Below are 15,006 nucleotides of genomic sequence, written 5' to 3'. Positions count from 1 at the left end.
TTTTTACGTTACGATAAAACAGTATAAACAGTAAATACTCTGTGTTAATTTTATTTTTAGCAATTAGTCCAAAAAATGTGGGAAACAATTTTTTTGATGTAATCTATCAATAGTGATTCATGAATGAGACGTCATTACTTCAAATTAATCAAATGTATTAGTGGAATTTTTATAGGGAGCTCGTAAATTGTTTAGTCCCGGCCCGGATTTTCTCTCTACGGCCCTGGGTGTGAGAGTGGGGAGCGCGAGAGCAACTCACTGGGCTTGTTAATATGAACTGATCGGAGTAGTTGAGAGCGAACGATGTCGTTGATTACTACTACGGTGAGATGACTGATCTTGCAATCGTAGGGCAGGCGAACTCGGAAGTAGCTCAACAACTTAGGGCGTATGGGAAGGGGGGCCAGAGGTGAGAGGTGGTACTTCGGGACGGCAAAAGTTGAGTAGCAGATGAGTATGGTAGTATGGTAGGGTCGGGGGCAACAGTTAAGTAGCGGGCAAGCAATAGCAGCAGTTAGCTGATGAATCACGTCCCCATAGCGGAGTTGGAGGAATGACAGCGTCGGTGTTGATGGACATGTTATACAGATTGATAGTTCACCTTATCTTTGACTACTTCTCACAGCTCGGAAGTCATATTGCATTTGATGAGACTAAGATACTCATCGTAGGTGATGACATTCTTGTTGCACACCACCACCTCCACTGTCAAAAGCTGTTTGGTAGGTGTCCAAATTGAGAGCAGAATTGTACTTATTGGACACAGGCTGTGGACTGAATGGGAAAGTGCACCCTAGAGGTATTTCGGCAGTTCTCTGAGGAAATGCGACGATATACAACCTGAGCCAGTGTATAAAAGGATATTTTAGAGTTTCATTGGAGTATTGGGCTACTTGTGAAGTAAAAGGGCGAACCAGTTCCGAAAAATTACGGTCCAGTTACAAAGCCGGTAGTTAAAAAGCACTTTGATGTCAATAAAAAAATCTTCTTCTACATGTAGATAAAAGGAGACTCAACGAAGGTTTTGGGGAGTTTTAACGCTTTTGATCCTTTGCCGGATGGGTACTAAGTCGCGCGAACTGTTCGCTATGACCAGGGTGAACCTTCTGGGTCACATTTGTGAGGTTGATTATTGTTTGGGAGAAGTCATAAATTACGCTGGGAGCCCCTTGAAAGGGTTACGCTCAACAACCTCTTGAATCCCAATCGATAAGTAACTAGTTATACCCGGCGTACATTGTAGCGCCCGAGATAGAATAAGTGTTGCGTTATTTTTTCAGTTTTGTTTGTTGATAATTTAGTTTATTGTTTTATAAATTGAATTGAATTTTGTACGCATATTTGGTGGAATTTTCGTTTAAATCCTTTTATTATTGCATCTTATTGTAATACATATGGGTACGCAATATTTTTGGTTTTTTCGTTCGATGCAAAGATAAACAAATTTTTTGGCGTTCCAACTCTGGAGCAAGCGACATATAGCTGGCCATGGGAAAAGCATGGACTCACCTTAATCCTGCAACAGAAAGCGATTGTCTATCTGATTTGTTGATTGTAATTGCAAAAGAAAGGCATACAGGAAACTATAAGAGCTTAAAATTGAATGGAAAATCTGTAGGAATCATTGGGATCCGTGGTATGAGCACGTCTTCACCTTTGCTTTTACCGCTGATGATTGTTGTTTCGATTACATTCGGCATTAATTGCTTAACGCAAAGTCTGGTTCTATTACACAATTTTGGTGGGTCTAAATTCCGAAGAAGCATGATTGGTGAGCCAATTTTCAAAGCTGATATATGCGCAGGCATTCCAGGTGGTTCTGAAGAGTTTAGAAGTTCAATTTGACAACTCATAATTTGATCTTCATCTGTAAGTATGTCGATCGATTTATATTTCGTCACTTCACCAAGAATTTGGTTTTGAATCCGATCATTGATTTTGTATACATGATCATTTTTGGGACCTAAGATTGCTCGTTCGCATAGCCAAAAAAAAAAAATTTATTTTAAATTCTTAATTCTGAAATATGAAAAAACTCCGTCTTGATCGAAGGAACCTATACCCAAAATTTGGTGATGATTGAAGTGTGGGAAATACGTTTCCATAGGGAACACACACACACAGAATTTGATTTTTATAAAAGATGTAGATATACTGAAGCAAACAAATTTTTTTAACGGCGGCAGATTACTAAACGTCCAAAGGAATAACAGCCAAACTCAACAATGCAGTCAAACTTTATGTGTTAAAATAACCTAAGTTTGTACGGCAGCCATAGTTCTGAAAAATCCCATTTGTAGGGAAGGTGCTACGCCCCTTTTTTCTAAATTTCACATTTTACTGGAGGTGTTAGGACTTAACGTCATATAGCCCCTTACCAATTTTCATTATCCTGCCATTACTACATACAGAGATATGTAGTATGATATATTCCATTTGTATTGGGGGTGCCACGCCCCCTTTTTACTAATTCCACATTTTCTTGGTGGTGTTAGGGACTGACCTCATATAACTCCTTACTTAATTTCAATGTTCTGGCATGTATACCTTCAGAGTTATGCAGTACCAAAGATTCCATTTGTATGGGAGGTGCCACGCCCCTTTTATATATCGAAATTATTTTTAGCCTAACACCTTCGCGTTGATCGAAGGAAGGTATAGCCAAATTTGGTGATGATTGAAATGTGGAAAATACGTTTCCATAGCGAACATACACACACACCGAATTAGATTTCCATATATATAGATGTAGATAGACTGAAGCTAACACATCTTTTAAACGGCGGAAGATTACTCAACGTCCAAAAGGGATAACAGCCAAACTCAACAATGCAGTCAAAATTTAGGTCTTAAAATAACCTAAGTTTGTACGGCAGCCATAGTTCTGAAAAATCCCATTTGTAGGGAAGGTGCTACGCCCCTTTTTTCTAAATTTCACATTTTACTGGAGGTGTTAGGACTTAACGTCATATAGCCCCTTACCAATTTTCATTATCCTTCCATTACTATATCCAGAGATATGTAGTATGATATATTCCATTTGTATGGGGGGTGCCACGCCCCCTTTTAGATTTTGGTTATATTTTAAATATCTTGATATAATGAATAATAGCCAGTTTTTTCCATATATGTAGGTAGGTGTACCTACATTGCAGTTTTGTACTAAAAACCTGAAGGAAAATAGGTAATATGTTGATCAGAGCTAAGCCAGACGTTATCTTGAGTTTTATAAAACCGTTCCACTGCATTGATTTTCTTTCCGAATAATTGTGGAAAAAATAAGGTTTCTTCAGAAAATTTCTATAAAAATCTACCACCTATTTTTAAGTTTGCGTGGTAGAAGTGGTAGAACTTATATTTCAGGAAAAAAGGTGGTAGATCTACCACTTTAGTGGTAGAAGTCCGAACACTGCTCACAGTTGAACTGCATACAAATTAACAGAACATAAGCGTCGTTTGTATAACAAATATAAAGCAGTAGAAATGTTCAGCCAGTAGCGAAATGTGACATACGTTTGTGTATGTGTGCCGAAGCCCCTCTCATAAACAATGTACAAACCACGGTGTTTATGTTTACTATCCTTCGAAAAAAATTTGCAACTTAGAAGCACGACACAAATCGAAAAATTCGTATATTTATGCAAAAAATGTTGAACACATGAAATGATCTCGAGACGCTCGTCACCCAGAGAAAAATTACCACTCATCAGCACAGCTTCCTTTTGGTACCCATATTGAAGTACTCATTAACATCTTCCATTTGATACCCATAATGTAAAAATACATCCTAAGGTTATCCTCATCCACGTTTTGGGCAATATCTCGAGTCCCTAGTCACCCAGATGTATGAAAATTTCCCTATGCTAAAGAACTCATCGACAGCTTTCTTTGATATCCATATTGTATAAACACATTCTAGGGGTATCTGGGTCTACGTTTTGGCCTATATCTCGAGACCCTAGTCACCCAGGGGTACGAAAAGAACCCCATATTAAAGTACTCATCAGAAGCTTCCATTTGATACCCACATTATATAAACACATCGTAGGGTTATCCGGGTTCACGTTTTGACCTATATTTCAAGAACCTAGATATTTAAAAAAATTTTGTTTGCTAAAAACCTTCCCCCATTTGATCCCTATAATATGAAAATAGAACGAATAAAATTGACCTCGTATTGGCCCCAAAACATGGACAGGAACGAACATCATTTCATTTATATATATATAGATTTTGGAAAACACAAAAAACCTGATTATTTAGTAAATAATACACCCAGAATTTTCAAATTTGACGCGTGGCCTGATAACGCGGCTCTTGATAAAACTTTGGAAAAAAATTTTAAAATGGGCGTGACACCGCCCACTTGTGATAAAATCAATTTTACAAATATTATTAATCATAAATCAAAAATCGTTAAGCCTATCGTAACAAAATTCCCTTTACTATAGGGAATGATTTGAAGAAAAATTAACGAAATCGGTTAAGGACCGCGCCCACTTTTATATGAAGGATTTTTTAAAGGGTCGTGGACGAATAAAATAAGCTATATCTTTGCAAAAAAGAGCTTTATATCAATGGTAGATATTTCATTTCCCTAGTGGGTTTATGAAAATAAATAGGAAAAACTTTAAATTTTAAAAAATTGGCGTGGCACCGCCCCTTTTATGACTAAGCAATTTTCTATGTTTCGTGAGCCATAGCTCGAAGAAAAGTTAGTTTATAATAGAACCATATGTATATGTATTATTGCGCAGCTTTGTAACGCCATTAAGCACACAAAACAACAGCATTTCAAGTGTACAGCTGGGTATGTAATGTTGGGTTTCACCAGAACTTAGACTTCCTTACTTGTTCTACAATGCGTTTTTTCTCTGAGAGTAGCAGTTTGGAAACAGATAAAACTAATTAGTGCACCCTTTGTACTTTTCTGTGATTACTCATTAAAAATACAAACATATCACATGGCCTTTCTTAATTCAATAGTACAATTCAACTGGGCAACTATCTCAATCTCAAACAATTCACAAGGAAATGTTCTTTTCAAAACAGTCAAATATTTGCTTTGTGCCCATTTCCTGAATCTAGAAGTTTCTACTTAATTTTTAATCACACAATCTACTAATGTATAAATAGCGCCCACAAAACCGTCTAGATTTTTGACTCCATTAGGCACTCAATAAAGCAATAATGAGATAATTAAGAATTTGTATTTTGTATGGAACATTGGGTTTTTATTGTGACGAATATTAGTGACAGCATCAAACTAAGTCCCAAAACATGTTCGCTGTTTAAAAAGGAAGTAAATTATTTGGGTCACAAGGTAACGGCAGAAGGCATTTGTACTGCGATTGAAAAGATAGAGGCAGTAAAGGATTGGCCAAGACCACTGAACCTGCATGAATTGAGAAGTTTCCTTGGGCTTTGCACATATTACTGCAGATTTGTACCAAACTCTTCCAGCGTAGCGCATAGCCTCCATGAGCTTACAGGAAAAAATAAAGCTTTTGAATGGAAAAAGGAGCAAGAGTTGGCTTTCCAAACATTGAAGGAGCGTTTGTGCACTGCCCCAATGTTGGCATATCCGATTCCAGGAGCAACAATTATTCTAGATACAGATGCGAGTGTATATGCTATAGGAGGCGTTTTGTCGCAACTGGTTGATGGACAGGAGAAGCTAGTTGCATACTACAGCCGTTCAATTCGGAAACCAGAGAGGAGCTACTGCGTTACACGGAGAGAGCTGTTGGCATTGGTAGAGTGCATTAAACTTTTTCACAAATACCTCTATGGCCAGCGATTCCGAGTCAGGACAGATCACGAAGCGTTGAAATGGCTTCTGCAGTTCCGTAATCCAGAAGGACAGTTGGCACGGTAGATCGAGCGGCTACAAAGCTATGACTTTTCCATTGAGCATCGGAAAGGTAGTACCCATGGGAATGCCGATGCAATGTCACGAAGGCCATGTAGTTTGAAATGCAAGCACTGTTTAAGGGCCGAGGCTAAAGAAGACATTATAGATGTCCGGCTAATGACTATAACATGTACGGATGAATGGGACAAGGAACAACTAAGAAAGCTGGGAAGATACAGATCTGTCGCATGTTATGCAAGGGCTCGAACGAAACGAAAGACCAAACAGAGAAGAGATGTTAGCAGAGAGTCCCATTGCGAAGTCATATTGGGCACAGTGGAACAGTTTAGAATTGACATCCGGTTGCCTTCATCGAATATGGGCGAGTGAGGATGGTCAATGCAAGAAGAAACTGATAGTTGTTCCCAGAAAGAGGATTCCTGACGTGCTCAGCGAGCTGCATAATGGTCCAAGCGGAGGTCATCTTGGAATCACGAAGACGTTCGAGAGGATTAAACAGAGATTCTATAGGGTTGGTTGCCGTCAGTCGGTCACTGAGTGGATTGCGAACTGCGAGGTTTGCAGCAGAGCGAAAGGCCCAAAAACCCGAAGTCATGGCCAGATGAAGCAATATAACTCAGCCATTTGAAAGAATCGCTATGGATGTCGCAGGTCCATTTCCTACTAGCAACTGCGGAAACGAATATGTGCTGGTGGTTATGGATTATTTCAGCAAATTGCAAGAGGTATACCCAATCCCAAATCAAGAAGCGAAAACAGTAACAGAAGTGTTTATAAACAATTGGGTTGCAAGGTATGGTGTACCAATGGAGTCACATTCTGACCAAGGCAGGAATTTCGAATCAGCTGTGTTCCAGGAAATGTGTAAATCATTGGACATTCGAAAAACACGGACAACTGCATTGCATCCTCAGTCCGATGGTATGGTGGAACGTTTCAATAGAACATTGGAGGAGCATTTAAGGAAGGTAGTAGACAAGTACCATAAGGAGTGGGATACTTACTTACTTACTTAACTGGCGCTTAACCGTCTAAACGGTTATGGCCGTCAAACAAGGCGCGCCAGTCGCTCCTTCGCTCCGCCAACCGGCGCCAATTGGTCACACCAAGGGAGTTTAAATCGTTTTCCACCTGTCCTTCCAACGGAGTGGGGGCCGCCCTCTACCTCTGCTTCCATAGGCGGGTTCCGATAGAAACACTTTCTTGGCCGGAGCATCATCTTTCATTCGCATAACATGGCCTAGCCAGCGCAGCCGCTGCGTTTTAATTCGCTGGACTATGTTGATGTCTGCGTATAGCTCGTACAGTTCATCATTAAATCTTCTTCGGTACTCGCCATCGCCAACGCGTAGAGGTCCATAAATCTTTCGAAGAACTTTTCTCTCGAACACTCCCAAAGCCGCTTCATCTGCTGTTGTCATCGTCCATGCTTCTGCCCCATATAGCAGGACGGGTACGATAAGTGACTTGTAGAGTATAATTTTCGTTCGCCGAGAGAGGACTTTACTTTTCAATTGCCTACCTAGTCCAAAGTAGCATTTATTGGCAAGATTGATTCTTCGCTGGATTTCAGTGCTGATGTTGTTGCTAGTGTTGATGCTGGTTCCCAAATAAACGAAGTCTTTTACTATTTCGAAATTATGGCTGCCAACAGTAGCGTGGTTGCCAAGGCGCATATGAGCTGACTCTTTTCTCGATGACAGCAGGTACTTCGTTTTGCCTCATTCACCATCAAACCCATCTTTACCGCTTCTTTTTCCAGCTTGGAGTAAGCAGAACTAACAGCGCGGGTATTTAAGCCGATGATATCATGAGTGGGATACACATATATCATTATTCTTGATGGCTTACCGATCGGCAGTGTATGAGATAACGGGCCAAACTCCCGCAAAGGTAGTTTTTGGCAATGATCTGCCAGCTGATTTGAAGTTTGGGAAAGATGCCAATGTGGAGGGAAATGTCAAGAAATCCACTGGGGTCTTGGAAGAAGAGCTACGAGAGATACGGCAACGATCAAAGATTATGAGTGACAAGATGAAAGCCAGATACGATAAAGCAAGTAATTCGGAAGGGTTTCAGGAATGAGATTTGGTGCCGTTATACAACCCACAACGAAAAAAAGGTTTGTCCACGAAATTGCAGTGCAAATAGGGAGGCCCGTACAAAGTTATAAGATGGATCAACGATGCAGTGTACCGCATACAAACCATTGGCAAACCACGAACCAAAATGAAAGTGGTTCATTTGTAAAGTCACTTGTATTTAAATAAACGAATCAATCATTATGTCTACACATATGTACGTACACGCAGCGGAGAAGCAACTCACAACCACATGCATATATCTGAGATACTCCCAAAAGTATGCAATAATTGTGCAAGTATCACTCACACGCGCATGGGGTATGAGAGAAGCTATAAAATTGTGCATTTGTAGTTATAGCTGAGAAATTTATAGCTGATAACTAACTAGTAAGTTCTGGAAATAGAAGCGCCTAGAAATATACCGGCGAAGAAACCGCACAGTATAAAAGCGGCAACAGTTGAGGCACGAAAATCGGTTTGATTTAAGCACGCTATCTGTCGAGCAATAGGAGTGTTATTTTGAAAGTAGTCTAATAAAGACAATTTTGCGTTATCGAATATTGGAGTTATTTATTCAACAGTTTAGTCATTCGAACGTTAGTAGAGGTTTGCAAATAAGAGGAATTGCACTAAAATCGTTACAATGTATAGAAAACATGGCTAATTATTTCATTAACCCTCTGTGTGAAATTGCTATATAAATCTCAAAATTTTACGAATATGGGAAGGATGAACAGACGTCTAAGTCCACAACCAATTAACGTCTCATTAACACTTAACACAGAACTTTGATTATGTTAGCCCACTTAACTTCGAGCAATGTTGGTGCTGAAACCTTGGTCCACTGCTCCCAACTGAGATTGTGGGGGTCTAAAATAGACAAATTAGCAGTTTGGAAACAGATAAAACTAATTAGTGCACCTTTTGTACTTTTCTTTGTTTTTTCATTAAAAATACAAACATTGTGCACATGTCACGTGGCCTTTCTTAATTCAATAGCTTAATTAAACTGGGCAAATATCTAAACAATTCGCAAGGAAATGTTCTTTTCAAAACAGCCAAATATTTGCTTTGTGCCCATTTCCTGAATCTAGAAGTTTCTACTTAATTTTTAATCACACAATCCACTAATGTATATAGAACACCCACAAATCGTCTAGGGGTATAAAATAGACAAATTAGCAGTTTGAAACCAGATAAAACTAATTAGTGCACCTTTTGTACTTTTCTTTGTTTGTTCATTAAAAATACAAACATTGTGCACATGTCACGTGGCCTTTCTTAATTCAATAGCTTAATTAAACTGGGCAAATATATAAACAAATCACAATAAAATTTTGTTTTGAAAACAGCCAAATATTTGCTTTGTGCCCATTTCCTGAATCTAGAAGTTTCTACTCATTTGTTATTCACACAATCCACTGATGTACAAATAGCGCCCACAAAACTTATCTTGATTTACTTAATATTTAACAAGAATCTCAAAAAGTTATAGTTTAAAATGAGTTTAAGAAATTATTTCGTTCTGTTGGTCGCGCTTAGCTTCCCTTTCACCCACACGAATGCAGAATTTCGCGTTGGAGGTAGCAGTTCTAGCAGTCCTGTGGTTACAGAGGATGATTCATATGTGGTGGCAATATATTATAACGACAAATATGAATGCGCTGGATCATTGATTACTTTGGAAAACGTGGTTACAGTTATAACTTGCATGTGCGTAGAACCGACAATGATCACAGTTAAAGCTGGTGCTGGGCAAGGGCAAGTTCGCCAAGGGAAATCTTTTTTGAAAAATGATATCAACGGAATGAACGATATGAGTTTAGGTATAATTCAAGTGGAATCTCCCTTTAATCGAGATACAGTTCGAACAATAGGACCTTGCAAAACTGCATTACAACCGGGCATGCAAATGGAAGTTAAGGGATGGTCTTCAGAAAATGGTTATCATATCTGCTCTACTGTCGAAAATATAGCAGAAATGGACCATTGTCTAGCTGAATTCTCTTGGCAAATAAATATATTTCACAGCACAACAATTTGTGGACAAGGTGCAAATGGAATAAAACGTGGAGCATCGGGCGTTGTGGGCGGATCTCTTTGTGCTGTGGCATCTTATATACGTAATTCAATTTTATATACAGATATATCTAACACAAAATTTCCTCATTCGTATATAAAAGCAAAAAGGGGGCCGCCATCAAAACGGCTAACAAATGATATCATAAATGTATGTAATACTTAAATAAATAAATAAATAAATAAAAATGTTTTCCTTTTTTTCTTTTCCATGAGGGGATGTACCTAAATTATAATTTTTTATTGTAAAACTTAAGCTGCCAAAATCAAAATACTTCGTGAATTAAAAAATCATTGCGCACATATTGTTGTAGCAATATCGGAGTATAACATATGTATATGTCTGCTGAGTGGAACATCGCCCTATCTCGGCTGAAAGCCTCATTAAAGAACTTGTTGTATAAATGCCCCATCTCACGTCAAAACATTTTAAATTTAGGCAGAGGTAGCGCGTTTTCGAAATGGTGGCTGAGATAGCGTGAAATTCCACTCAGTAGTCGAAATGGCGATGTTCTTATGGTATTATCTAGAAAATGCGATTTAATAAAAAGTTTTGGTTATATTCGTTGAATGAAACTCATAAATTTATTTCTATTTCACCAATTCTGAGTTGACAAAAAAATAAATACATACTTACTAAAACTCATTGAAATACTTATCGCTTTTTATAATATTAAACAAGGTAAAATTGACATCTTTCCAACGTCCTAATCAAGGCTGCTACGCACAGTCCCTATTGGATGAATTGCAGCCAGGGAATATTTTCGGAGCGGACCCTTCCCCATACCGGATCGCTTCGGGATGTAATAATGGACGTACCACAGCAAGGGGCGTTGTTGTAGCGGACGTTTTTTATTCCCACTCTTAACATTAGACCGCTGAGCCCGCCTTGCTGGACAGGTGGTCGTACGACCAATATGAGCTCAAAAACTTTTAAAGTAAGGATGAGAAGTAAAAAGCGATTGCGTCGCTAGGCCAACCAACAACGAGAGTGATCGGTTGGTATGGGCCAAAGAGCCAGTGCCCGAGAGTAAATAGGCAACGATCAGCTAAACCTGACAAGAGTGCTTTTAAGAGTTAGGAGGCGAAGGGAAAACGCCCCGTCCCAGAACCAGGAAGCAAGCCGGAATGACAGGAACCAGATCTCAAATTCTGCAAGGCGGAAAGAAGGGGGAAGTTCTAGAAACCCATGTACCCTAAAAACTGTAGTACCGGAAGAGGAAATAAGAAACAAAACGTAAATGGTAATAAGCCAAAGTGAGGTAATGACCAGACTCCAGCTTATTCGGTGTAACTCAAAGGAGCTAATGATGAGACTCCGGTTTTCACCGAGAAGAAGGTGAACAAAGTTGCGAAATAGTCCTTAACTATGGCACTGCTAGATTGCAACAACCCCAATGGACTGGTGTCAACCGAAAGGCAGAGGTGATGGAATTGGGCAAAAAGACTAATAAAGCTGCGAGTGTAGCAGAGACGCCTATATCAGAGGAGGGACAAGCGTACCTACAAACCCCGGAAACAACGAAAAAAAGTATTGCTTGAGTGCAGTGGCGGAGAATTTGGAGAGACACAAACAGCTCAAAGGCGTTGTGAGACTTACAGATAAATATCCAACACAGTAAAGTGGCGTCGAGCAAGCTCCTCCTGACACTTTAGGAGGGTTTTTTTGATGTGGCGCTGATACAGGAGCCATGGGTCTGATCTGGAGGAAAGGTTTCTGGATTCAGCGCTCGCGGATTCAGCGTTTATTATACAAAGACGAACAGCAGGGTAAGAGATGCAGTCATGGTTAGAAAACACCCATGCTCGTTTATTCTATCTAACTTCAGCACTGCAGACCTGGCAATGGTAGCAATAGAGGGGGAAAAAGAACCGTCCCTTATCCAAACATCCTGCTACATGGCCCATAACGTGGAAGCCCAACCAGAAGAGTTCAAAAGGCTAGTGGATCAAGAAGGGTGCAGAGGACGGCTTGCCATAGAAGCGAATTCGAATGCGCATCACAGCGTGTGGAGAGGGGACGATATTAATGGTAGAGATGAGTCCCTTTTTTATTATATACTATAGAGTAGTCTACAGGTTGCTAACAGCAGTAGCGTTCCTACATATGTCAAGCAATATGATAACACATTGAGTTTTATTATATGTCGGGGTATGAATAGAGAGTCCTTGACAGGACATCCTTCTCAGACCATACACTTTCTGTTTCAGCATAGAGAAGGGGAAACCCTAAGGCAACGGACTGCCAAACAGCCAAAAGAGGTTACCACCGTTGAGGAGTTGGAGGAGTGCAACAATTCTGAGAAGATTCAAAGGGAAAGTAAAGCCACCATGGTGTAGTAAGGAGTTGATTCTTCTTAGAGGGTAGAAGAGATTCTTTAGTTGGCAGAAGTTGCGGAAATTGAGGAGTGTTGGGACGAATATGAGATCTGTTGTGGATCTTTAAACGTGAAATCAACAGGTCGAAGAGGGTTTCATGGAAAATTTTCTGTGGGAACATAGAATGCTATAGCGAAACGGCGAGACTCAGGAAAGTCGTATCCCCCAGCGGATTAGGGGGTTAGAATATACCCGCGGTAAGTATGCTTGTCGTAAGAGGCGACTAAAATATCAGATTCAAGAGGTTGTGTAGCGCAACCTTATCATGTTGCCAGCGCAATATATGTACAGCTTCTCCAAACCCAATTGTCAACCTCACCTTCGAGCGGCGAATCCCGTTTTACTAACAGGCGAGGCTCTGGCGCCCCCAAGCTCCTCATGGAACTTAGGGGTGGGGAGGGAGGGATTGGCCAGAAGGTTTAATGTGGCCATATAAATCGTTCCCGAGATGGTCTGGCTATACCTTAATGGAGCTGTGTTACCAGAGCGTACCGGATCTGTATCCGTCAAAGGGCCATCACATCGATAACACTCCCCAAAACTTTCGAGGAGTAACATTATCGCTGCAACAACAAAAACAACAGGAAAGTCGTATCCAAGGGAGATGCGGCCCAGGCACTGATAAAAAAGGTCGGTGAAGAGTCCCTTGAGGCACTACTTAACACACTTCCCATCAGGAGATGATGTAACAACATCTACACTCCTAATACGGAGGGAGAGGTACCAGCTTTGATGACAAATGCCAAAATTGAATAGGCAATGAAATCGTCTGCATCCGGAGGATATGAGAGGACTACAGGTCCAATAGTTTGATATCTATTTTGCTCAAAACCATGGAAAGATTAAAAGATGTGTATATAAAATCAAATATGAATGAGGAGTTTACCTTTGCAGCACAACATACACCAAAGGTAAGTGAATCGAAACTGCATTGCATAGGGTGGTCATAAATATAGAGAAAGCCCTGGAACACCAGGAATATGCTCTAAGTGATTTTCTGGAGCTTTCAACAATATCTCGAAATGAGTAAACATGGACAGTCTCAACACAATTAAAGTTCATCCCTCCTTTACAAAATGGATCGGCTCGAAGTTAAGCTGCGGAGTGATCACTTCGCAATGGGGTCTATGCGAGGCAACAAAATCTGTGAACATAGAAGCGCTGCAAGGTGGGAACGCTGGTTATCAACCAATTGCTTAGGGGTTTCCACGGAGGACCAATCAAACTGCATATCAGATTACGTTAAAGTCATAATAAACGGCAGATGCCTAACAACAATCAACTCTCTGGTGGATCAGGCACTTCGGCATGTACAGGCCTGGGCATCTGGCGTCGAGTTAACTACCAACGCGGCAAAATGCACGTATTTACTAGCAAATATAGGTCCTAATTGGACAAAGCCTAAGCTTGGAGGTGTAACCCTACAAGAAAAATATAGCCCCAAAATATCTAGGAGTCATCCTAAATGGTAAGTTGTCTATGAAAGAGAGAGCGAAGAAAGCCTACGCGACACCGTATGCATGCAAGAGAATGCTAGGATGCACGTTGACAAAAACTCCGTTACGGCAATTGTCAAACCCATACTTTACAATGGGGTCCTTGTTTGGTGGACCGCCACACAAAAAAGTACGAATACGAAACAAATTTAGGGGCATGTAGATTATCAAAGATTAGCATAACGGGAGCACTAAAAACTACTCCGACAGTAGCATTGCTTGCCATTCTACACATCACGCCTGCAGATCTAATGGCTAAAACTATCGCGTTAGCCACCGCAACAAGACTCAAGGTCTCGGGGCAACTTGTGTGCAGGCCATATGTCCATAGCAGTATATCCTCGTCTAATATCGGGTAAACGGAATATACGGTCCCGTGCTCAGCTTCGACTTCAACTTCGTTTGAAGTTGCGTATCAGATTTACACACGGCGGCTCTTTCTAAGCAACAATTTGACATTTTATATAAATTCTTTCTAAACCTTTTTTTTATTCATTGAAAATTTGAAAAATTATTGTGAAGTATAAGAAATATTTAATAAACTTATAAAAATTTCTATTCAAAATCAGCCAAAAGTTCCTCAATCAAAACAAAATTTACAAAAATCAGAATTTGAAAACATAAAAAAAGACAGCTCAAAGCAAGTCGCCAAGCGCAAGAAACTCAGTGCACGCGCTTTCCTCGTTACCCCCTCTTGATCAAATAGCAAGTTTCAACAACAAAAATATTTGTGTATAAACAGCGACTTGACCCATTAGCGCCCAATGTTCCCAATTGGGAGCATTAGGCACTATGTACACAAATTTTGTAAATATTTTTCGTTATCGTTTTTGGCTGATATTTTTATATCTAAAGCATGTTTAGCCAAAGAGCTCTTAAACTTCATGAAATTGAAGGAATTTTAAAAGAACTCCTCGAGGATGCAGAGCTGGATGACGAAAGTGCTATTGATATAGTGCAACTGCCTCCAGATGCTGATACCCTGACTGATTGTGAAGATATTGATGAAGACAATCTTGATGAAGTTACAGAACTGAAGGATGTTCCTGGCGAATTAGAACTTCATTTTACTGAAATTGAAAAAGATGTCGAC

The 15,006-nt window shown here is 40.0% G+C and overlaps 2 protein-coding genes across 13 annotated transcripts in view; both read left to right on the top strand.

Moving 5' to 3' along the window:
* Window positions 1-10,227, top strand: part of LOC137233749 (uncharacterized) — a 68,659-nt gene extending 58,432 nt beyond the window's left edge. For all 12 annotated transcript variants that reach the window (XM_067757155.1, XM_067757117.1, XM_067757099.1 and 9 more), the window contains one exon: window positions 9,502-10,227. In XM_067757155.1, the coding sequence (XP_067613256.1) occupies window positions 9,502-10,204 (703 nt within the window). In that variant the 3' untranslated portion in view covers window positions 10,205-10,227. The remainder of the gene's footprint in view (window positions 1-9,501) is intronic.
* LOC137233799 (serine proteinase stubble-like) overlaps window positions 1-15,006 on the top strand; it is a 727,732-nt gene that overhangs the window by 617,327 nt on the left and 95,399 nt on the right. The gene's annotated exons all lie outside the window — the stretch shown is intronic.

Source organism: Eurosta solidaginis, chromosome 1 (assembly GCF_040869045.1).
Source record: "Eurosta solidaginis isolate ZX-2024a chromosome 1, ASM4086904v1, whole genome shotgun sequence".
NCBI lineage: Eukaryota > Metazoa > Arthropoda > Insecta > Diptera > Tephritidae > Eurosta > Eurosta solidaginis.
The sequence above is the reverse complement of the archived record's forward strand: the minus strand, read 5'-3'. Positions and strand labels throughout refer to the sequence as shown.